At 42.9% G+C, this 22,939-nt stretch overlaps 1 protein-coding gene across 1 annotated transcript in view; it reads left to right on the top strand.

Annotated features, from left to right (window-relative positions):
- The window catches only part of SLC15A2 (solute carrier family 15 member 2), a 40,136-nt gene that overhangs the window by 12,060 nt on the left and 5,137 nt on the right, over positions 1 to 22,939 (top strand). The window contains exons 6-19 of the mRNA XM_005415763.2: positions 438 to 528; positions 2,583 to 2,660; positions 5,268 to 5,350; positions 6,335 to 6,421; positions 6,737 to 6,826; positions 7,165 to 7,209; positions 9,420 to 9,452; positions 10,510 to 10,598; positions 12,329 to 12,410; positions 14,324 to 14,449; positions 14,813 to 14,977; positions 17,582 to 17,628; positions 19,701 to 19,811; positions 20,894 to 20,990. Coding sequence (XP_005415820.1) covers positions 438 to 528; positions 2,583 to 2,660; positions 5,268 to 5,350; positions 6,335 to 6,421; positions 6,737 to 6,826; positions 7,165 to 7,209; positions 9,420 to 9,452; positions 10,510 to 10,598; positions 12,329 to 12,410; positions 14,324 to 14,449; positions 14,813 to 14,977; positions 17,582 to 17,628; positions 19,701 to 19,811; positions 20,894 to 20,990 — 1,224 coding nt within the window. The remainder of the gene's footprint in view (positions 1 to 437; positions 529 to 2,582; positions 2,661 to 5,267; positions 5,351 to 6,334; positions 6,422 to 6,736; positions 6,827 to 7,164; positions 7,210 to 9,419; positions 9,453 to 10,509; positions 10,599 to 12,328; positions 12,411 to 14,323; positions 14,450 to 14,812; positions 14,978 to 17,581; positions 17,629 to 19,700; positions 19,812 to 20,893; positions 20,991 to 22,939) is intronic.

Below are 22,939 nucleotides of genomic sequence, written 5' to 3'. Positions count from 1 at the left end.
TGTGATTACCAGTTCCTTAAAATATACAGGTTTGTATGCTGGAGAGGAGGGGAAAAAAAAAAGGAGCTCAGACATGGAAAGAAATTATGAGCTTGTCAAACCATGCCAAATTGGATTGAATTAGGTGACAAAGGATCTGAATCATGCTACTTGTTCTGAATAAGTAAATGCTTTCCCCTCCTTCAGTCTCACAACACTCTCAAAGCAGCAGCTTTTCCTCTGAAATGCCAAAAAGCCCCAAAGCACTTCTCGAGTAACGTGAGCTGATTTGTGTGAGCGTTTACCATCACCTGAACACGAGCTTGTTTGCTTAACATTTTATGCACTTTGTGTCAATATTTACCCAGCCTTCTTAACCAGAGAATTGATAGTGTTCAATTTGCAGGCCCAATGCTGTGTATTAGCCATGACATTGACATTGTCTTCTCTTGTTTTAGACCTCAGAGAGAAGCAAGTTTTTTTCCATCTTCTATTTATCCATTAATGCTGGAAGTTTGATCTCCACGTTTGTAACTCCTGTATTAAGAGGTCAGTGTGGATTTAGAATAAAACAATAAATTAGCTGCCCTCTAACTACTCTACTGTGCATTGTTAGACTCTTATGACAACAGAATGGCAGAAATTATATTATCTGTGGAGTGGTCAATGTATTGCATTTACACCTTGTTAATCCTGCTGTAGCAGCATAACAGATTTATGATACAGGCAGACAACTCACAGAAATTATATTCCTGGCTGTATTTTAAAGCCAGCCTGAACTGCAGAATTAAAACATGAAAGGTCGAAGGACCTATATGGTCATCTATTCCCTACTGCCAGTGAAGAACTTGGCTTCAGGTAAACTATGGATGGGAAATGAGCTCTGCTGTCCTGTGCAGTATCAGGGCTGAAAAACTTAGCAGGGCTGGTTTTAAAGTCCTACCTTCTCCCTCCCACGGGGTGCTGCTGACTTCTGGAGGGCTCTGTCCTGGCACTCAGGCTTGTCTGCATGGATCTGCTTGCAAGATTGCTGCCCTGAGCAACTAGCCTTGAAGACAAAGCACAGGCCTATGCCCCATTTAAGACCTACTTTATATTCCAGCCTGCTTGCAAAACCCTTTTTAGTCCTCCAGCCTTGCTGCACTTAGTTCATTGTATCGCAGCGCTTCGAAGCCAAAGGGATTGGCACACTCTAAATACGGGCACAGGGGCAGAGCAGCAGGCCATAGGTGATGGGGACAGGGACAAGGTAGTCTTCACATTTAGTTGCCTTTTTTCCATTCCATTCCATGGCTTCCAGAAAGCTCTGTTTGTTTGGAGTGTCATTTAAACAGGCTCTTGTCTCATGTTTACACCATGCACAGGGACAAAGACAAATGCTGTATCTCTTACTTGTTTATTCTCTGGTGTCTCTTGGTCAGCATTCAGTTGGGAAGGGTTTTTGCTTAAAGCAGTCAATGGGCAGATGAAAATCCAGTTCCTTGAAGCATCAAAACATGAGCCAGTATAAACTAGTTGCAACATGGAACTGGAGAGGATGGGGAAAGAGAAATGTTTTTGCTAAGTGTGAAATCTTTTCTTGGAAGAGCAAGAAATGCAGTTTGTAGACATTTGGTACAAATATGAAATATATACTTTTAGGTAGACAAGTCCAACTCATTTAACATGTTAAAAGTTTAGTGTGCCCAGAGAGCCCATGCTCTCAGCTTTGTTGGATTTTAGCTAATTTGCTGAAAATAAGTAAATAAATGCTGTGCATGCACACAGCTGTGCAGCTGGGATTTTCCAGCTACAACAAAGATGAGCAGCTGAGGGTTTCATGGATTGGCCTCCTGTTAATTCTGTTAGCTTACTTTAGCCATTTTGTCATTATCCATGTGAGGATGCAGTAATGTCTGGCCCCTGGCATTCAAACACAGAGCCCACTGCTGGTTTGCTGTTTGCAGGCAGAGCATGGTGCAAGAGCTGACCTGGTCCAAGAGGCGCAGGTTTCAGTGACCCAGAGCTCAGATTGATGCGACCCATGCTGTAACACACCTGGTTTCCTAATGGGCTGCTGCAAGACCTGACATTTGAAGCAGGCTGTCCTAGTGAGGTTGGTGGTAGTGAGAGAGGGAACCGGAGTTCTGGGGCTTATCCTGGGCTCCCACTTACACAGTGCAGGCATTGGCTCCCACTTTGTCCACTGTAGGTCGCTATGAAGACAGATTCAGGTTTTTCATTTAAGACTGGTGCAGCACAGTACTGGTTATTTAGATCTAGTCAAATACAGAATAGCTTCAGGTTATTTGAAATGTTGTGCTTTTTTCCCTCAATTACAGTTCCTAGTACTTCTTTATACCTATTTGTCTGCCCCTTCCCTTCAACTGTTTGCATCAATATTCCATTATCAGCTGCTTTTGCTGGCAGACACTAACCCTGCTTCCAAATTGTCTTCATCAAGGGAGGACAACTGTTTCAAGGAGATTCAATTCACAGTGTCAAGCACCAGCAAAGAAGATTTAAAACCAGGGGAAGTGACTGATTTAGGGAATCAAATCAAAAGCCCCAGTAACATAAGTCTAGATGTAATGAGTTGCTTTTATTTCTGACTTCTTTTTCAGGGGATGTGAAATGTTTTGGAGAGGATTGTTATGCACTGGCTTTTGGTGTCCCAGCAGCACTGATGGTGTTGGCACTTGGTGAGTGGAAATAGGAGTTAACCGGTTTTGAGTCCATGGATAGATGAGAAAATTCACAAATTCACTAATTCTGGATGGATACTGTGATGGGAAATGAAAGGGTTCAAGGTCACCTAACAATTCCCAGTTCAGAGCAGCAATAAATAGCAGTAGTTGATGGATAATGGGCTGAGCATGGTTTTACTGTTATCTTTTATTGTGATACTGTTAAGGGGGTGGTCTCATGGATGTGTCGCAGTATAATTGATTTGCTCTAATGCAAAGGAAGGCACCAAAATGATTTTCCTGATGGCTTGCAGCTTTGCCTGTGAGCAGGCATGGCCTTTGAACTGCAATCTGAGGAGTCCTTAGAGATCCCCAGCTTATAGAACAGAAGCTTAACATGGCACTTCTAACCTTTCCATGGGCTTCCTGCAGCTCAAGGCCACCTTCAATGGCTCAGACTTCTGCTGCTGAATCTGTGTGTTGCAGAAGGAGCTAGATGAGATGTTAGTTTGTTCTGAGCTGTCTTACTTTGCTTGGCTGCAGTAATTCCCACAACTGCAGTGACAACTTATTATTACGTTGCAATAAAAAATCCTTATTATCCAAGTGTCAGGAGACACGCACAGTCCCTGTGCTTCTTAACAATTGCATCTTAGCCCCATTAATGTACTTGTCGAGATTTCTTCTTCAACCTTTATAAAACATTCAACAATCTCCCCATTTTTAATGTTACTCCTTTGGTAGCCAGTACAGAGGACACCCCATCAGCTTTAGTTTCACAGCTGCAAGCTCTGAGAAGAGCAGTTCCCTTATTATACTGCATGTGTGAGCTTTTGACAGAGCATGGGGTGACTTCTCATTCAGCTTGTTACCTTCACTGAGAGACCAAGCAGTTGTGTGATTTCACTGCAGCATCTGGGATTTGAAAAGTTTGTCCCCCATAGAATGTGAATGTTGCTGTTTCCACTCAAATTTCCATCAGGGAGAAGAATCAGGAAATGGAAGAAATGTCATCAGGCCACAGCTAACGTTGCAGCAATTATTTTCAAAAAAGTGCATGGTCACAGGCCTGAGAAGGTTCTATTTTCCCCTGTGGCCTGTTCCTATCAGTTTAGGGCCCCACTGTGTGCACCATGCTGTGCTGAATGTTTCTAGCAGAGCAGTAGTTGCCCAGGGGAAAACGAACGTGTAAATGTTGCAGTTTCAGTGAGGGCATCGGTGGGAAATGTGTTTTTAGCTAGTGTCCTGCTGCCAGATTCCACGTCCTGCCTGGCAAAGCAGCTCTCTGTTCTTTTGTAACATGCTAAAATGCTCTGGGAAGTGATATATTTGACTATGTGAGTAGCATGCAGAAGTGGAGAAAATACCCTTTTGGCCCTGACTGGCCCTCTACCTGTGTTGATGGAAAGCAAGGATAGATTTAGAGGCAGATTTAGAGCGAGATTTTCTGGGCTACTACTGTTCCTGAAGGATGGGGTAGATTGATACCATTTAATTGCAAATTCTAAACCTAATGCAGGAACATCAGCTCCCAAAGGAGTCAATGGCATCACCAAAAGGTATTTCAGCAAACCTAATGGATCACATTTTTAAAAGGACCAACATCTTCACAGAGAAATGCTAAAAATTAGGTAGTGCAGCTACCCACTCTAGGTGACTTTGCACAAATGCAAAGTGCTACTCACCTAAACTGACTTCAGAGGTCTCTCAAGTTCTGCAAGTCAAACCTGGATGCTAAAGGTCTTCCTAGTCAGGTAAAAGCAAAGGTGTGTTCCCTGCAGTGTCTCAGGCCTCCTGTGCTAGGACAGAAGTATCTGCTATTCTCCATTGCCTGTGGACTGACCCAGACAATTGGTTAGTTTTAAAAGTTCAGGTTAGTTAATTATATGGATTTCATGCTCAGTTTTAAGGTGCTTCTCCCCACTAATCTCTTTGGAATTCCAGTGTCCTCGAAGACTCTCATAGAACAGGATAAATTATACACAATCCGGTAACTCCATCTCTGACAGGATTTTGAAGTCTCATTCTGATATTCTTTGTGCTTTGAGGGAGAAAACCAGGATAAAAGAGTCTCTTAAATTGTATATCCCTTTGTGGAAACCATAAATGGAGGTGATTTCTGTTAACATCTCTGTGTGAGGCAGAGATCTTTGGGCAGTTTCCATTGAAATGTATGTGAGATGCAAGTGCACAGAGCCTGTGTTTATCTGGATTAATCCTCACAGGTTTCCAATGAATGAGGGTTGATTTCCAACATCAGGTGCAGCAATTAAATGTGGATTGTACTATGAGTCTAGTCTACAAAAAGCATAGACAAAGTGAATTTTCAAAGTTTTGGTTCCCAGAGTAAATCACATGTGGAGGCCTATTGTGCCAGAGCAGATATTAGGAGAGTGATGACTTTCTAGGGATCACACTGTCTCTTGTAGGATGTTGCATTTTCTTCCATCTGTAGGCATTAAAGGACTCCTGTATATTTATTTAGTTAGAAGTGCAATCCTGTGCACCCCAAGGGCAGAGAATTTATGTTGAATACAGGGGTGGGTGATCCTCCCCAGAAGCCAGTGCAGGACTGAGCTTCAGCCATGTGAATCCCCATTTGGATAATAATTTTTTTTTCAGTTGTGTTCATTGCTGGAAGTGGACTGTACAGAAAAACACCACCACAAGGAAATGTCTTGCTGGAAGTGTGCAAATGCATCGGTGTAAGTGTGTAATTTTCTTTTTCATGCGAGTCAGAGGCTGCAGGACAAAAAGGTACAAAGAGAAAGGGGAGGTGACTTTTGGACGTCTTCTCTATGCTTTGGGATGTCTTGCTGATGAGCTGTAAGGAATTAGAAACACATTTAGGTCCTAGTTTATTTTTTCAGCATTTCAGTTGTTTTTCCTTAGCCCCACAAACTGTTCAGTTGATGTCCATATAGTAGAACCACAAGTGGCAGATACTGGTGGAAACTGAACTGAAAGGAAAATTCAGAAACTCAGAGAGTATCAGATATATGACTCTTTTTTTTTTTTTGTCAGTTAAATAATATTTCTGAACTTTATCAGTTCAGCAGACAGTAATAGCACACATTCACTTTATGGACATTCAGCATGTTCATGTAAATGCAAGAGACACTTGCTGAAGTTGCATTAGAGCCTTATAAATTGTTTTTCATGGTGTGTGAGCTGAATACAGTATGTGAAAAATACTCTCTTATTATTAGGTGGATAATGATGTTTCTATTTCAGGAAGCTGTTGCTAACAGCAGATGTTTTCTCTTTATCTAGGTCAGTCCTAGTGCCAGATTTACCTTGGGGAAACAGGCAGGATCTTAAAGATCGAATTTCTAAGTGAGGTCTGCCACTTTTTTTGTCAGTGTGTTCAGTGACTGGAGCATAACCAGCATAAACAGGCCAGGAGCTGGACTTCGATGACCCTTGTGGGTTCCTTCCAACTCAGGATATTCTAAGATTCAGTAATTCTGTGATTCTTCATACCTTTAGTCAACTGGTGTCATAGAAACTTCCCTGCAAACAATTTATCATAAAGCCTCCAATCTGAGATTTTAGAGGTACCCAGCAACCCACCCCCCTCAATGTTCTGGCACTGCTTACATTTGGAGATGGGGAAGGTAGCCTTGAGTTGGGAGTGTGACAAGGGTAGATATGGCATGAGTGAGTTACTCACCTGTTTTTCTCCCTAGTTTGCTATTAAAAACCGTCTGAAAAACCGCTCCCGTGAGATTCCAAAGAGAGATCACTGGCTGGACTGGGCTTCAGAAAAATACTCAGTGAGTGATGCTCTACCTGGTAGGTTTGGAGTGGGAAGGGGGAGATCGGCAGACAGACAGGGGAGAGAGTAGGACTAGCCTGGCCACACCATTCCTCACATACATTTTCCTGTCCCTTCCCACATCTGTACTCTCCTGACCCTTAATGGACATTTTAAGTGCTGCACTGAAATGTAGAAATGCAAATATATCCAATGTCACAAGGAAGAGAAATTAAGAACTGCCATGCAGAAAGAAATAGGACTTATGCTTTGTGGCTTGAATCGCCTGTTGGCTTTACACCCCTACCTTACCTTTTTGCCTGTTCCCTTTTAGAAACAGCTGATTGGGGAGGTTAAAATGGTGACTCGTGTTCTCTTCCTCTTCATACCACTGCCAATGTTCTGGGCCCTGTTTGATCAGCAGGTACAGTACGGCAGGTACAGCTCTGCCTTCAAGCCTTGGTTGGCACCTCTGTCCTTTTGGGGTAACTCCAAAGCATCCTGGGGACACAGCGGGCCACACTCCTACCAAGTGTTCAGGGCCTTCCACCATCACTCCTGGTCAGCCCCTCAGAGTCCTGCCAGGAGTCTGGCACAGGAGATTGAGAGGGGAGAATGTGCCCTGCCTAATGACAGGTCTTACAGGGAAGGGAAGGAATAGATGGGAAATAAGAGCTCCATCACTGTCACCTTCTCTGTCCCCGTGTTTTCTAGCCCCACAGAACATCTTGAAGGCTTCACCACTGTTTGTTTTCTCTTTAGGGATCCAGGTGGACTTTGCAAGCCACAAAAATGAATGCTGATTTTGTAAGTACTTAATGTCATCAGGGCTGGTAAGACTAGTAGTAACATCCCTGCTCTTGCTTATTAACCGGAGTCTTGCAGTACTAAGAGCGTCTGCTTGGTGAATCTGGGTGAGTCTCACTTTTGGTGATTAGAAGCCAGAGGCTCTGTTCCTGCAGCCATGTTCAGTTCATCACAGTTCATCTCAGCTAGAAGTGAGGGCTGGGGAGCCATCAGCAGCCTACAAGGTCAGGGATGCTGACCTGCTGGCAGCCAGTGGCCCTGTAACCTAGAGCAGGTAGGATTTTCAGCCTGCTGCTCCCATGGAAAGCAGACACGTCAGTCAGCCCTTTTAAGGTGTGACTAGAGCTGTTGTACATTTCTGCACTGGATCACTTGGTGATACATTAATGAAGCTTCTCAAAATCATCAGGTATCTGGTGTATAGGTTAAAGATGTGATAGGGATTAACTAGCTAGTTTCCATAAAGGTTTTCAACGGTGTGAATGGCTACAGTAGCAGATAAATGTAGATCAGCTATCTGCCTGAAGGTGTCCCCACACTGGGCTGACAGGCCGTCTAGATGTTTCAACAGGCCATCTAGATCTTGCCTGCAGATGCTCACATCAAAATCTAGGATTGTAAGTGTCCACTTTCCAGTTTAAAATTGTCTTAAAGCCGTAAATTTGAGACCTTCTATGTCACTCCTGTTAAAAATTGGGCTCTCAATATGTGATACTCATTAGGCTTAATTAGTTCAAATGAGGCATGAAAAAGACTACACCTTGGGTAATATTTATCCACCTCAGAAAGACAGAACAAAGTCCGTACAGTCTACGTGATGTATATCTAAAACATTAGTTTTGTGGTGTTTTGCTCACATGCACTTAGTGATCCATTAGCAGGAGAGCTAAGTATCCCCAGGTGTCACTACTGGCCTCTCCCAGGTGAGGAAAGACAGATAGATTCAAGGCTCTTTTTTCTTTTGTCACACCAGCTTGGATAGCTCCTTGGCTTTTGTTTCAGTCTCCTCTCTCTGCTCTCCCCTCATGAGCTGCCCCTTCTCAAGAAGGTGAAAATTAACTGCAGCATTGGAGTGATCCCACCCTTAGGCTTGTTGGAGTTCGTGTTTGTAATACTCTGTGACTTTCAGTTCGGTAGACAAGGGCTCAGCTAGGAAGTCTGGAGTCAAGCAGGGAATGATTTAGTGTCAGATGAAATATTTGCAGGCTCATTTCCTAATGGCACATTTCTATAGTGTGTGCAAAGTGGCAGGAGGGGGTATTTGCCTGGAATTTTTCCACTCTCCTAGGAGGCAGCTGTGGGCAGAGACAGGCAGCCAGTCTAGACTCAGCCCAGGACAGGACTGGCAGACAGGAGAGAACCCCCTCAGCATTTTCTTGGAAATACATTATTTCCTTCATAATTTCTTCCCTCCTGCACTCTTCCCCCTGACCCTGAACCCCCCCCCATCTCCTTCATCCTAATTTCAAATGAAAAGCATCGAATGGAGTTCAGAAAACTACCAGTTCCTCCCTGGAGACAGGTCCATGGTTCCTTTTGGAGTCTCAGATCCCTCATCCATCCATTCCTGTTGACCTTGCCCATTTGTGGGGGCTGGGATAGTGATGCAAGTGTGACGTACCTCTTACAGCCTTGAGGACTCTTGCCTCAAACCTGGAAGCTGCAGTCGTCCAAAGCCTCTTAGATGCAGATGGGGGGAGGAAAGAGGTGTTTGTGCAGCCCACTGGCTCAAGGATTGTCTTCTATTATCCTTTTGGGAACTTGGGAGAAATGCCAACATAGCTCACAGGGTCCTGAAGTTTAGGAACACTCACTTATAGGATTGGGGCTTTTCACATCATAGAAGCAGGAAGGGAAAAAGCTCTAAGCCTGCCTCCCAGCTTGGACACTAACACGCCCATCCTTCTCCACTCACCTAGTTCATGGCTCAGCCAGCCTGAAGGATGAGCCTCAGTACCTGTCACAAGCTGTGTCACAGCTGCCAAATACCAAGGATTGAGTGCAGCTTCCTTCTGCAAAATGATCTTATTAAACACTGTGTCCTTAGACAAAAAGTGTCAAGAGCACAATATCAGCTGCTAAAGCCAACATAAAGCATTTGAGGAAACCACCTTGGCTGCAAAGGCCTCTCTGGGACCGATTACTTATTTACCATATGCACTGATATGTTATAGTGTTTATGAATCACTTGGAATATCTTTTTGTTTCAGGGAATATATGTCCTTCAGCCTGACCAAATGCAGGTAAAAGATATTACAGGGTAGGAAATTACCCTTAGAATAGATCTTCTTCTTTTCTCTCATTTATATTTTTCTCATGGGACCAGTGGCCATTCTCTGCTCCTTTTCAAGGTGATAGCAGTGCTCCTGCTGGTTGCTGTGGTGTGGCCTCTGCCTTATTGTTCACAGGCTGCTTTGCAAGCTTGGGGTTCAGAAGACCCTGAGGATGTCCTAATGCAGAAGTTGACTCCTGCAGAGCAGTGCAGAGGTGTGGGGTAACACACCACCATAATAATTCTTGAGCTAGTGCTGGCACATGGAGAATACAACCTGTATCTCCTTTTAACAGGCTCCTGTCCTGGGATGAACATTGCTCTTGAAGTTTGGTTTCTCCCTTTCTGCAGGGGATATGAAAATAAGAAAGCAAGATGGTGCTATGTTGTCCAGTTGATTACAATTCTTATGGTGAATAGCTCTGGAGAAATTCAAAGATCTTCTGTTCCCTGAAATCTTCCTTTGGAACTGAAACATTTTTCCCTGCTTGTTCTTCATTGCTCTCTATTTTCTTGCTCAGCCACTTCTGGCTGGCAGGCAAGCTGTGCCCCTACCAGGAGAAATTTTGTTCCTGGGGGATTACTTTGTTGTGTTGAAGTGTGAGCAATTGCCAATCTCACAGAATAGTGCCTGTTCCTCTGGGATTTTGCTGGAGTCCCAAGATGTTTCCATTGTTGCTGATTTGTTGTAAGGTCCCACCACAGCACCAAAGGTCACCTGTCTCTATTGTCAGTGGGTGTTGTACTCTTTAAAAACATAATCTTTCAGTTCTCTCTCCAGGGAAACTGGGCCGGTGATGCTTTCTTGCCTCTTGGAGGGGAGAATAGGAACAAAATGTATTCATGCCTGTGAAAACGAAATAGCAGAAGCTGTTAAGTGCAAACTGTGATTATATTTTAAAAGGAGGTTTTAAGTGTTTGTCCATGTCCCCTCTGTAATGGAATTATTTCTGGAAGACAGTGCTTTATGGGTTTAATTACTAAAAGTTGCTTTCTAGTCACTGAACTCCCATTCTTTTGTATTGCAGTTCTTAAATCCACTTCTTATTCTTGTCTTCATCCCAATTTTTGACTTTGGGCTCTACCCCCTGATAAACATGTGCAAATTGAATTTCACGTAAGTACTTGGGGACAGTGCAGATACATCTGTGCTTTTTCTTTTGCTGTAAGTGTGCAGAATAGCTTTTAAGGAAGAGAAACACAATTTTCCCTTCACCTTTCCCAATATTTGAGTATACTTCAGTCCCAAGAGGCAGCATCACCCTGTTCCACCGAAGGGAGTGACTCATTTTCTCATGGAAATGCCAGAGGGTAAAACTCAGTGATGTTGGATTCTGCTCTGTACAGATTTTTCCAAAAGCAGATACAAGTAGCGTCACTTTGAATTTGATCAACATGTTTTCCACCTTGTTTCCCCAGGTCCTGCCTAAATAATTCCCTCCCTGAAAAGTCCCCATGGGATCAAATTCATGGTCCCATGCTGGCTAGGATCTGAGCCAGTGAGTGCCTAAGGAGATTTCCACATGAGCCAAGCATTTTATCCTTAGTCTATGTTAGCAAGAAGTGCAGTATAATAGGAGCAGATCTCAGGTTGTTTATGAGACCCACATTGTGCAATTTGTGTGAATTAACTTCAGACTGTGTGTATTCTGCCTCTGTGGACTGATGCCCTGTAGCAGTGGAAGTACATTATGTGCACTCTTGGAGTGCCTTTGTCAGTGGAATTTCAGCAGAAAGGAGACAAGTTTCTATGCCCCAGCACCACTTCTGCATGTGAGCCATAGCATGGGAAAGGGTGATAGGTGGGGTGACTGGCTTAAAAAGTATGCTCCTAATCCAAACTAAAATGCTGGACAGACAAAACCACATAAAATAGGGGTGGCAGGTGCCTCAGAAGCCTTCCCCTTCACCCTGCTGGTCCTTCCCCATCGTGCTGAATTACTTGCACCTGAAGACATATCAAAAATATTGTCCAGCCCTGCAATGGTGCCGCTTTTGGAGGATACACATCAGAGCCTGTGCTTCTCCCTGATACCATTGTGAGCCCATGGCCTGGACTGTGCCTTGACTTGGCAGAAAATTTCCAGCCTGATGACCAGATCACAGCGTAGTTCACCCAGCAGCACAAACTCAAGCACCAACCAGGATTAAATGCCAGGACTAAAGACCATTACGAAGAGAGGAGATGACTGAATCTAGAACCAGATTTGTCTCAAATCTCAACAACTCAATACTCAGTTTGAATCTGCTGTTCTGGATTGTATTATTCTGATTTATATAGATTTTCTCACTTAATTCTCGTAAAGTTGCACTAGCTTTGCCTTGAGTTTAGAAGAAAGCTCTTTATTTCCTAGAAATGTAAATGTATTGGCATGAGAAATAACCCAGAATGGTGCCCCAGATGGTCAGAAACATTGGTGACATAAACTACACATTTTTCTATTCCTTGTTCCCACTGCTAAATAGAATGTTACTTTTCTTTTGCCTTTCCCAAAAGGGACTTGAAGATACATAATTTCTGGTGCTCCTTCCAACATCATGGATTAACATAATGTCATGAGCTATTCCCACTAGAAGAGCTGGGAAAAAGATAATATGAAACTTGCAAGGAAGGAACTTTTCATGGCATGTCAGTTTTAATTGGCCTTAGTGAGTGCTGGCCTCATGCAGAATAATAAAATAGTTTTAAGTTGAGAGATTGGCAATTTAAACAGCCTGTCATCCTGAGTGCCGCCTGTTGGACAGTTTATTACATGGTTTTGGCTCATCTTTGGCTCTGAGGAATGGTATTCTATAGTTTAAATCACTTTTTTTTCCTTAATGGTACCTCTTTCATTTGCTCCATAGACCTATTAGGAAAATGGCAACAGGTATGATCCTTGCAGGGCTGGCATTTGGACTTGCAGCTGTTATAGAAGTCAAAATAAATGTAAGTAAAGCACAAGGCATTCCTCAGAAATACTTTCTTTCCATGGGTTGTTATTAGTGATGTCTGGTAGATAATCCTTTAAGCCATTGTGCTCCTTGATCAAAATTTGTAATGTTTTCTTTACAGTTGAGCATACTGATCCAGTTGCTAATGATAATTCTTACATTGTCTACTTTTCCCTCTCTTTGTCTCTGTGTCTTTCTTTCTAGTCTTTGCAGTTTTGCTGTGCTGGTCATCTGTATTGGTCTATATTCTAGATTTCCATCGTCAAAGTGCTTGACAGACATCTAGTTAATGCTAGTGATTAATTTCCAAAAGGTAGTCTGTTCTCTCTCCTATTTCTTGCTGTAGCTTGCCTATACTTTTCTGTTTGGGGTCTTTTGTGTGTGTGTGGTGGTTTTGGTTTTTTTATTTAATTGTTTCAAAATTCTAAAATTTAATCACTTTCCTGCTTTATGATGGGGATGGCTTTTTTACAAGCCAAATTGTTTCTCTGGGGAGGCAGGTGAATGCTGACACAGACATCAGGGACTGCCAGGCATCCCCAGAGAGGATGGCAGCACATCTCATAAATTCCATGTTAGCTCCTGCAGATTTGTACTGTTTGTTTCTGGCTCATGACCAGCATTGTGTAGACTTTGGCTGACCTTTGTCTCACAAAAGTTACTATAGGATTAATTTTTAAAGCTTCTATGTATACTTAAAATGTTCTGTTAGAGTGGCTGGCTCACAGCCCTGGATTAACATCTGCTGGTTCCTCAGGTGAATCCCCTAACGAGCCTCCCACTGAAATGAGACTGTGTGGGTTCAGGTCTTTTTTCTGATCTCTTTATGTGAGCAAAGAAATGCTCTCATTTCCACCACCAGAATCTCTGGCCAAGCACTAAAGTTTGCTCTGGCTGGGGGTGAGAGGTTCCCTCTCCCTGTGCATGAAAATTTTACCCTAAAGGCATTTTAAGATCTAGCAAAGAGGAGGGTAAGATGGTCCACCTTCACATGACTGTGGGTAGCAGAAGTGAAAAGCTACAGTAATGGAATTTGCTGGATAATATTATCTGCCTGTTGGTCCAAAGCAACATATGGATACAAGGAAATCAGCTCATTCTGACTTCTTTGGCAGTGTGTCTCCCCACCCAGTTAGGTTCAAAATGCCCTGCCTGCAATACCCAAATTATCAGATAAGATAGAAGAAAAATAAATAGCTCTGCAGTATTGCTTGCAGCTACTTGAAAATAAAATGAGAAAAAAAGAGAAGTTTAAAAAAAAATATTAGCTCTGCAGGTAGTACAAGGCTGACACTGATTGATGTACTCTTTCTAGGAAATGGTTCCTGACAGAAGGAGATACCTCAGTGCTGGAGGCATCAGCTTACCTCTCTCAGAAAACAAGGAATAATATCTATACAGTCAGCTGTATAGATAGCAAGGTCCAGTAATGCAAAAGCACTGATTACAGACATGAAGCTGGACTGGGATTTTCAAAACTACTTAACTTCTGGTCTGATTCTTTTCCCAGTCACTGACTGCAGTGGGAAATAATTATTCTGGTCACTGCTTTTGGAAGCTAAGCACAAATTTTTCCATTCTGATGTGGCAGGTGGTTAAATCCAGGCATGAGGGAGCTGTATAATGAAAGCTGTGACATTGTTCTACCTCCTCAGTAGGTGTGCAGTCGGTACACTTAGTGGTGTGAAGAGCAATTTTTGGGAGGAATGATGGGTTGGCCATTGAGCTACTATGAGGAAACCTCCCTAAAAATTATTTATGTTCCGTTTTCTCTGAGTGCAACTTCTGTTGAGGAAGGGATGGAAAAGTGTCATTACGGAGAGGAAGACTATTATGGCTAAAAATGAAGATATATTAAAGTGCTAATAAAGCATACAGATGGCACTTAAAGCCTTTTACTTTAATTAGGAAACTGATATGCCTCGACTTGTCCCTAAAGAAAGTTTAATTCGGGTCCTGAATTTGGCAAAGAACCCTGTTCAAGTGGCAATCCAAGACAAGGACCTATTTCAGCAGCCTGTGGAGTCTTTTCAGGTAAGCATGTATTTGGGACTGAAAGGCCTGACTTGCACATCATTGAAGAAAGGGTGGAGTTTTTTTCAGGCATTTTCTAATAAAGCCCACAGATGCAAAAGCTTGTTCTGCTCCATTGCCTTAGAAGTGCATGGGAATAGCTTAACAAATGAAGCATAATATCTCTGTTGTATGAATCAGAAATTGAACATTTGGAGAAGAATTTCCCCAGCAAAGGATACACCTTACATTCACCTGTAATTAGGAACAGAGCATAACAGGATTACAGACTCCCTTAAAGAGGGGATAGTGTTGCACCTGGTAGGAAAATACAAATCCTTTCTTATCTGAAGAAAGTGTAACCAACTTTATTTTCTTCCACAGAACCCAGCTGAGTACTCAAAATTAATATTGAATGGAGAGCAACAGAGCCTTCACTTCACCCTGCAACATCAAGGATTGACTCTTGCTTTTAACTACACCGTGAAGGAAAAATCAGTATACAGCTTAATTGTTTTTGAGGCAGAAGGAAGCCTATCAAGCCGCTTAGTGAGTGTGGGAGTGAAGTGTAAATACAGTATTAATTCAATGGCTGTGATGCTACAATGGGGTAATAGGCTCATTAATTCATTTGCTCAGTTGCAATGTCTGTCTGCTTGCTCTCAGATGGTCTAAAACTCACTTCTTAGCTAGAGGCACTGGATCTGTACACATTTCTGCTGGTTGATTAATAGAGGCGTTGTGGCATCTGAGAGTTTCTGGGCACACTTTAATCCACTGAGTGCTGCAGTGGGAGAGCAGAGTCATGCCTGCTAGGCAGCAGAGCTGGAAAAAGCTGGGGAAACAGAGCCAGGGGTTTTCCCCCAAAGATGGCTCTATAAAGCAAAGATGTTAAAGAGGCTCTAGAGCTGGCCATGGAATAAAAGCATCAGAGGAATGATTCTGGGATTAGTTATTGCAAGTGTTTAGTGAAAAAGCACAGAAGGCCCATTTGTTTTGCTGAACAGAATAAATGATTAAGCTCATTTCGGGCTCTGCAGCAGAGCTGGCTGTATTTGGACTTCTGTGTATTTCTGCAACGATCAAAGAGGGGCATATGGGATGTGTAGGGCAGATTCTGATATCTTTTATGCATAGCTGTATCCTAAGAAGCTCTCTTGAAATTCATGGTGTTATTGCACATTGTGGCAGATGTGTAAATGCCATCAGAATCTGTCCTCATACTTAAATATCCATTCTCTTTGCAGTTCCTGAGCCTTTTACCTTGCAGGGTAGCCATACCAAGCATTCAATATTATATAGTAGAAACCATATAACTTTTTTTAAATTAATTTAAAGAATTTATTTTGTCATAGCATCAAGGTTTTTTGCTGATGATTAGACTTTTTGATTTGGAGTCTGGGGCTCAATAGCGCACCAAGTTTCCCTGTGACCCTGAAAGCTGTGTGCTGTTTCTTTAGGAAATGGATACTTGTGATTTTCATACAGTCTTTAAGAAGCAAAAGCCTTCAACAGGTTTGGAGCATAGCAGTCTCAGAGCTCAAGTACATCTATGCCACCCCAGCTGTCTAGACTGTGCTTAAATTAATGCCCACCCTGGCACAGGCAGGCTCTCATGTGCTGGGAAGCAGCTGTGCTGTTGGGTGGTGCTATTGACCTGTCATTCACTGCTCTAGACAAGGGAGATGTGGAAGACAGTGTGATAAATTATACTTTTCCAGCATTGCAACACAAGGAAAGCAGTGCCAGCATCACTGCTGTGTTGCAGGGCTCACTCTTGAGTTACCTCCCTCAGTGCTGGGTTGGCCCACTCACTCAGGTGGGAGTGCTTTCCTGGAAGGATCCTATCTCAAATTGGTTTCTTCTCCTCTGTGGGCTGTTGAGTAGGCAGGAAATGAATTTGAGAGCTCTGGGGATCATCAGTGAAAACGAGTAATAGTTTGGCTGGTTTGTCTGCAATGAATGAGAGTATTCATCCCCTTGTGTCTCCCATGGAAAAAAAATGATGTTGGCGTTGATTATTTATTGCTCTGACATTTATTATTCACTGTGGCTATTTATTATTTAGGGCATATGTTATTTGTGGGTAGCATATTACTCTGAAGTACAATAGACATTAATAGATATACTGAAATTCTGGATCCCTGGTCTCAGAAACTCAGGGTTTTGCATCAGGAAAAAAAGTGTGGAGAAAGGGCCAGAAAATTTTGAGAGAGAGCCAGTTTCTAAAGTCCCTTTTGGCTTGCCTGGGTTCCATCTGTGGGCAGTGCAAATTGAAATTGCCCTGCCATCTTCAGTGGACATGGCACAGTTCTGGATTTCTACCAGCCAAGAGCTTTGCTTTGTGTTCTTTTTTTGTGACATACAAACTCCAGGGCAGGGCTGTGTCTTAACTGTGTTTTTTCAGCATTGTACACCAAACAGCTTTCTCCAGATGAATGTTGCTTAACTATCTAGCTATTGTTCTAGCTGTGGTCTCCAGGAGGGAGACTCTCACTTCCCAGTGTGCCCATGCAGATGGACATTGCAGGGATCTGTTTGTGAGCACAAACATCTTGGTTTCTCCTACTCTGTGCCCGCACATTACAACAGTTTAATCTCTTGAGTACTGAGGATCAGGGAAAGCATGAGTGATGCGTGATCATCAGTATAGTAATCTAGCAGTTCCTCTCAGTTTTAGACTTCTGTGAAGTCCGTGAATATGACAAGAATCAGGGTCTGAAAGTTAGGCATTTGCAGATTTTGTAGGAGTAAGGCACTCAAGTTTAATTGTAACTAGTCACTGAAAGATGCTAATGTGAATAATGCTCTCCTGCTAGCTCAAGATCAAGAAAAATACTTTTTTTGGAGAGTGTTACATGCCTCAGTAGAAGGGTGACTGGCTGAAACTCAGTAGCCTTTGTTACAGAAGAGATGAGGAAAAAAGATATGATCTCATCTTAAGCCCTTGGAGGAGATGAAGTTTTGCCATTGGCTTCATTGTACCAGGGCTCCCCAGCTGTGGCCTGATGTAAAGCTTATGTGAGAGTCCAGTCGGTTTCCACAGGCTTTGCAGCACATGTGTGACTCTGCAGACACCACTATTGTCTGCCACACATTGTAAGGCAGCGTTAATAAATATGTTTGATGGTTTTTTTTTCTTCCTCTCTTTAGATTACAGACTTGGAAGCAAAGCCAGAAAATGGTTTAGCAGCTGTTAGGTAGGAATGGGGTTTTTTTGAGGATTTGGCGGTGGTTGGGTGAGGGAAAGTGCTTTTGTCTAATGCATCTGTATGTAACATAGCCCAGATGTTCTCGGGTTGGAATCCAGTCCACACTTCTCATGCAAGACTTGGGTGTCAGCTGTGGAGGCTTGACAAAGTGTCACCTCCCACACATGCCATGCAGAGCTGAGAACTATTGCTGCTCACTGCCTAGGGTACTCTGGGCTCTGATGGCAACATAAAAGAGCTCCTTCCTTGGAAAAGTGGCAAATTCATCTCGCTGATGAAAGGGAAGCAGCAATTTGGATAGGAACTGTTGCTGTGTCCTTTGCAAATTGGCCAACCCATGGTGTTCACCCAAACTCATGTACAAGTGTCTACTAAATTGGAAGCAGCAACAATTTTATATCCTCATAAACAATTCAGCTGGGCATTGGGCTCTGCTTAGTGCACTCTTCCTAATTTGAGTTACTCCATTTAGTCCATGAACACTCATGTTCTGGTTTGTTCTGGCTGCTGAGGTGCAGAAGATGCAAATTTGCAAAAAACCCTCAAAGACTAAAGCCCAAAACAAAACCACAAAAACAAACAAACAAAATCCAAAAAACCCCCAGGATTCCAGGTAGACTTTCCAGAGGATTTGGGCAAAGTGAAATTAGAAAAAAAAAAACCAAAACAACAAAATGAACCCACCACAAAATTAAAAAACCAACCAAACAAAACAAACCTTAAAATCAATGTCCAACCCCTTTATCTGAAAGCCTGTATAGACAAACTAGGAGAGCAGTGTTGCTTCATAGTCCTGTACTTGTGAAGGTTTCTACTGACTAAATACCTTGAAGACTTGATTCAGTCAGAATTTTTTTTTATATTTTCTTGTTGAGATTTTTGACAAAATCCCCAGACTTTCCATTTAAGAATTTGTAAAGAAGTTTCACTAGGAAGAAACTATTTTTGCACTAAAAATTTACTTTTGTTAAGCACTTGACTAACTTCAGGGATTTCACCCCCATTTAAAGAATTGAAAACCAAAACATCTTAAAACATACGTCAAATGAAAAGCACTTGGTTTTACTATCAATTTTTGAATTGCCAGAAGGAAATTGTCTTTTCTCTATGAAAAAACACCAAACAAACTGTTCCCATATAATTTTTAGTTTTGGTGAAGATATCTTATTATCCTAGAAAACTCCTTGCCACTGGTAGAAGCTCTTTGCCAGCATGGTGCACCTGCTCATCAGGATGCACAACTTCACAGTTTCCTGTGGTAGGATGAGACTCTGTCCCCTCACACAGCCATGGAACAGTCAGCACAGTGTCACAGAATGGTCTGGGTTGGAAAGGACCTTGAGATCACCTTGTACCAACACCCCTGCCATGGACAGGGACACCTCCCACTAGACCAGGTTGCTCAAAGCCTGATCCAACCTGGCCTTGAACATTTCCGGAGATGAGGCATCCACAACTTTGTTGGGCAACCTGTTCTGGTGTCTCACCACCTTCATAATGAAGAGATTCTTCCTAAAATCTAACATAATTTAACCCTACCCTCTTTCAGTTTAAAGGCATTCCTCCTAGTCCTATAACTCCATACTCATGTAAGAAGGCCCTCTCCAGCTCTCTTGTAGGACCTCTTCAGGTACTAGAAGGTGGTCTGAGGTCTCCCTGGAGCTTTCTCTTCTCCAGGCTGAACAGCCCCAACTCTCTCACCCTGTCTCCACAGGAGAGGTGCCCCAGCCCTCTGATCATCTTCATAGCCTCCTCAGAATTTGCTGCAATCTTTGTTGGTCTCTGAGACTGGATTGCCAGGAGGTTCTAGACCACAAAAAGTGAGGGTCACTTTTCATAGAAAAGAGAGTAAGAGGGTAAGCTTATGCAACAGGGAAAATAATCTTGTATTGAAAAACTAGGCAATGAATCAAACAAATATTTTGGTAACTTGCAGAAGAGACTCTCATAAACTTGTGGAATTACAGAATGCTTTGGGAGATTATGCAAACTTCTAAAGTGTCTGCTATTATGCTTCTCCTGCCCTGTGTGACAGGTCAATGAAATATGGTTTCTTGCAGGTTCATTAATGCTTTGAGCCAAGATGTCAACCTCACCATCGATGGCAAAAGTTTCATTGCTGTTCAGAAAAACTACAGTGCTTCTGAGTACTCACTGCTGGAGAGGGACATGTAAGTCTCTCTTCCTGAGCTGAAGGTCCTTGCTGAGGCATTTCCTTGGGTACAAAGAGACTTTTCTCAGCCTAATAGCAAAACCCGCATTGCTATTGTCTTGGCATGTGGTTGTGGGGCAGATGTTTGTAAAAAGCAGAATTATCAACTCAGTGCAGAGCAGGTGCTCCAGGCCAGTCACGTGTGTGCAGAAGTTTTTATTCACATTATGTGGGGCCTGGAGGGAAGAGGCTGGCCGTACCTGTGCATCTGCCAGTGGAGTAAGGTGGGACATGGTAAAGTCTCCTCTGCCATTTAGTGCTAGCTTTATTTTGTTACTCTCTCAGGCCCAAGCTCCTCGTGTTAGGGTGCTCTCAGGGAAAGGCCAGCTGATATTCCATGCTACCAAGCGTTAGTATGTGGGCTGGTCACATCAAGTAGCATTACATGGCTTTGCAGGCTGGGCTTGTTAGACAGGGGCTCCATATGGCCTTGGTTTGGCAGCACTGGAGTTTGCTCTTGTAGGGTATTTCCAGCATTTCCAATGTTTCAAAACAAGCTTCATGGCTTTTCTCTGCATCAGCTCCATCCAAAATATTTATTGCTGCAATTTAGTAGGACGCAGCAGTCATTGTGGCAATGCTACTGAGCCTCTGTGCCATCTCACACATCCAAAATCAGAAGAACAAATATGAAGGCTAATTTGCTCTATTGAAAGGAAACAAAGTTGCTTCTGGGTTCACATCTCTGAGATCCTGTTGACTACTTGTCTGCCCTACATTTCCTGAAGAAATGCAGCAAAATTTGGGAGGAAAAAAAAAACCTAAGGGGAGGAAAAAAATTACATCAGCACTAAGAAAGAGCAGAAACCATTAAAAATGTTAGCAATGGCCTGGGTCATTAGGTAAATTCCAGTCAGTGTCTAAGTGCTTCTGGAAGGATAAGATATCAAGAACTCCAGTGATTGTCTGATGTAAATGCTACTGCATTTTTACATCTTGCATCCTCCCTGCTCCATTTCAGGGGTGTGTTTGATAGCTCTGCTCTGTGTTCTTTGTTTGTGGAATTAACTGGGAAATACTGTCCTTCATCCTTTTATCTAGATATAATAATGGAAAATGCATAACTGAAACAGGAGAGTTCCCCCTGGAGCTGGGGCTGCTTGACTTTGGTGCCTCATACACCGTCGTGATAACTAATGTAAGTGTTCTTGTAATGGTAACATACTCCCCTTCTACTCTCTGGTAGTGCTTTTGTTCCTGTATTGGTGACTCTTACTTGCTTTGTCCACTTTCTGATCCCTGGGCAGCAGCCCTCTGAAGGCAGCCTGTTATCAAAGGGATTTGAAAAAGTTTTGGTACCTACATAAGCGGGTGTGAATTTGTTCCACCTTCCACTGTGATCGTGTCAGATTGCATGGGTTAAAAAGAAGTAAAATCTTTTCCTTGATAGAAATCCTCCATAGAAAATCATGTTATCTGTGGTTTGTGCTGGTCTCTTGCCATCCCTGAGTAGGTAACATTGACCCAGAGCACTGCAAAGAGTTATAACCATCTGCCAAGAGCTGGCTCTGCTTGTGGTCTTTAAAATATTGTACCTGGTGGTGCCTCACACTCAAAAAAATTGCAGAAACAGTCTGCTCTATCCTCACATTTAGCTTACTGAACTAAAGTCTGATCTTCCAAGATTTTGTAGATTATGCATAGGAGGAAGAGGGACAAAGTCTTGAGGGAGGAGGTTGGTGAGGTTGTACATCTGTTTCCTCCTCTCACTGTCTGTACAGCTAATTTGCAGCCTAGGATAAAGTCAAGGCTTGGTTTTCTGAACAGCCTAGCCCTGATGAGGTTGAGTACTTCTGAGAGGGTGGATTCCTTTTCCTGCCTGCCAGCCTCTCAGACACACTGCTTCAACCCTGGTCCAGCTGGCTGGAGCCACAGAGATGAACGTGATCAGCTTAGTTCCCATTGTAACCTTTCCACCAAAAAGGCACACAGACAAACTGGGTCTGACAGGACACACTGCTAAGCTGCCCTCTGGGACTTTGGCTGCTGTGTTGTGATGAGCAGAGCAAAGTGTTATCAGCTACTCCCTGGCAGTAGCATCTCCCTGTTGGGCAATTAATGGGAGCTGTTCTTGTCTGCAGAGTCCAAATACGTCGGGGGAAAAATATAGCCATGAAGCACCTGGCTTTTTTTTTTTTCCAATTCCAGTAGCTGGAATGGGATGTACAGCCCTGGAGGGAACAAGCAGATGCTGCCATCTGTGAGTGCAGAGATTTATGTACATAAAACACACACACTTGAAGTGATGTTGGCCAGACCCCTCTTCCATGGCTGCAAGCCTCTTTCACCAGATGAGAAACCAGATAGACAAGTTGCATTAAAAATATAACACTAAGAAAATTGCCCCAGAGCCTCTGGTAACAGGGCCAGCTGAGGTAAATGTGTCCCATGTCACTGTGCCAAGGATTCCAGTTTGTGGTCCCATCTGCATAAGTCCCTGCAATAGCCCTGGCTGCTCAGAGTGGCTCTGTGCCTCAGCCCTTCCGAATCCTGTGCTAGTACTTTAATATTTTTCATCCTCTGTTTTTCCATTTCTCTCTCTGTGGTTTCTGCTTTCTGTAGAGAGTTAGTTTGGTTGAGGCCAAGATCACTTTTAATTATTGCAGTGATTTGTACTGAGCCCTGCTCCTCTGCCAGGAGTGCCATATAGAAGAACCAAGAATACAATATATTAGTCTGCTAATGTAGCTGAACTGTGAAACTTAAATCATGGGGATGCTGCCTTCTACCCAGCCTTCCTCAATGTGCAGTTACAGCATGGTGCTTGTGACATTTCTTTATGGACTAAAGAGCAATGCACAGCACTCTTCTCACCCCTTTTAACCTGCTGAAATACAGTCTCTTGATTTGCCTCCCTGGCAATGATTGGTGATTAAGAACATCTCGTAAACATCCCTTGTATTTTCCCAAGTACTCTCCTTAAACACAGGGCTTTCTGCCTGAAGTCATTTCAATCTAGTGTTTTCTTGGCTTCTAGTCAAATCTCTCTCAGCCTCTGAGCCTCTCTGCATCACAGGCAGTATTAATTACACCTGGGAAAAGAAACAAAAATAATTAGGAATACAACTACCATAACTGTCTGAATAG

The sequence above is a fragment of the Geospiza fortis genome, unplaced genomic scaffold, assembly GCF_000277835.1.
Source record: "Geospiza fortis unplaced genomic scaffold, GeoFor_1.0 scaffold112, whole genome shotgun sequence".
Taxonomy (NCBI): Eukaryota; Metazoa; Chordata; class Aves; order Passeriformes; family Thraupidae; genus Geospiza; species Geospiza fortis.
This window is presented reverse-complemented; position numbering and strand designations above follow the sequence as displayed.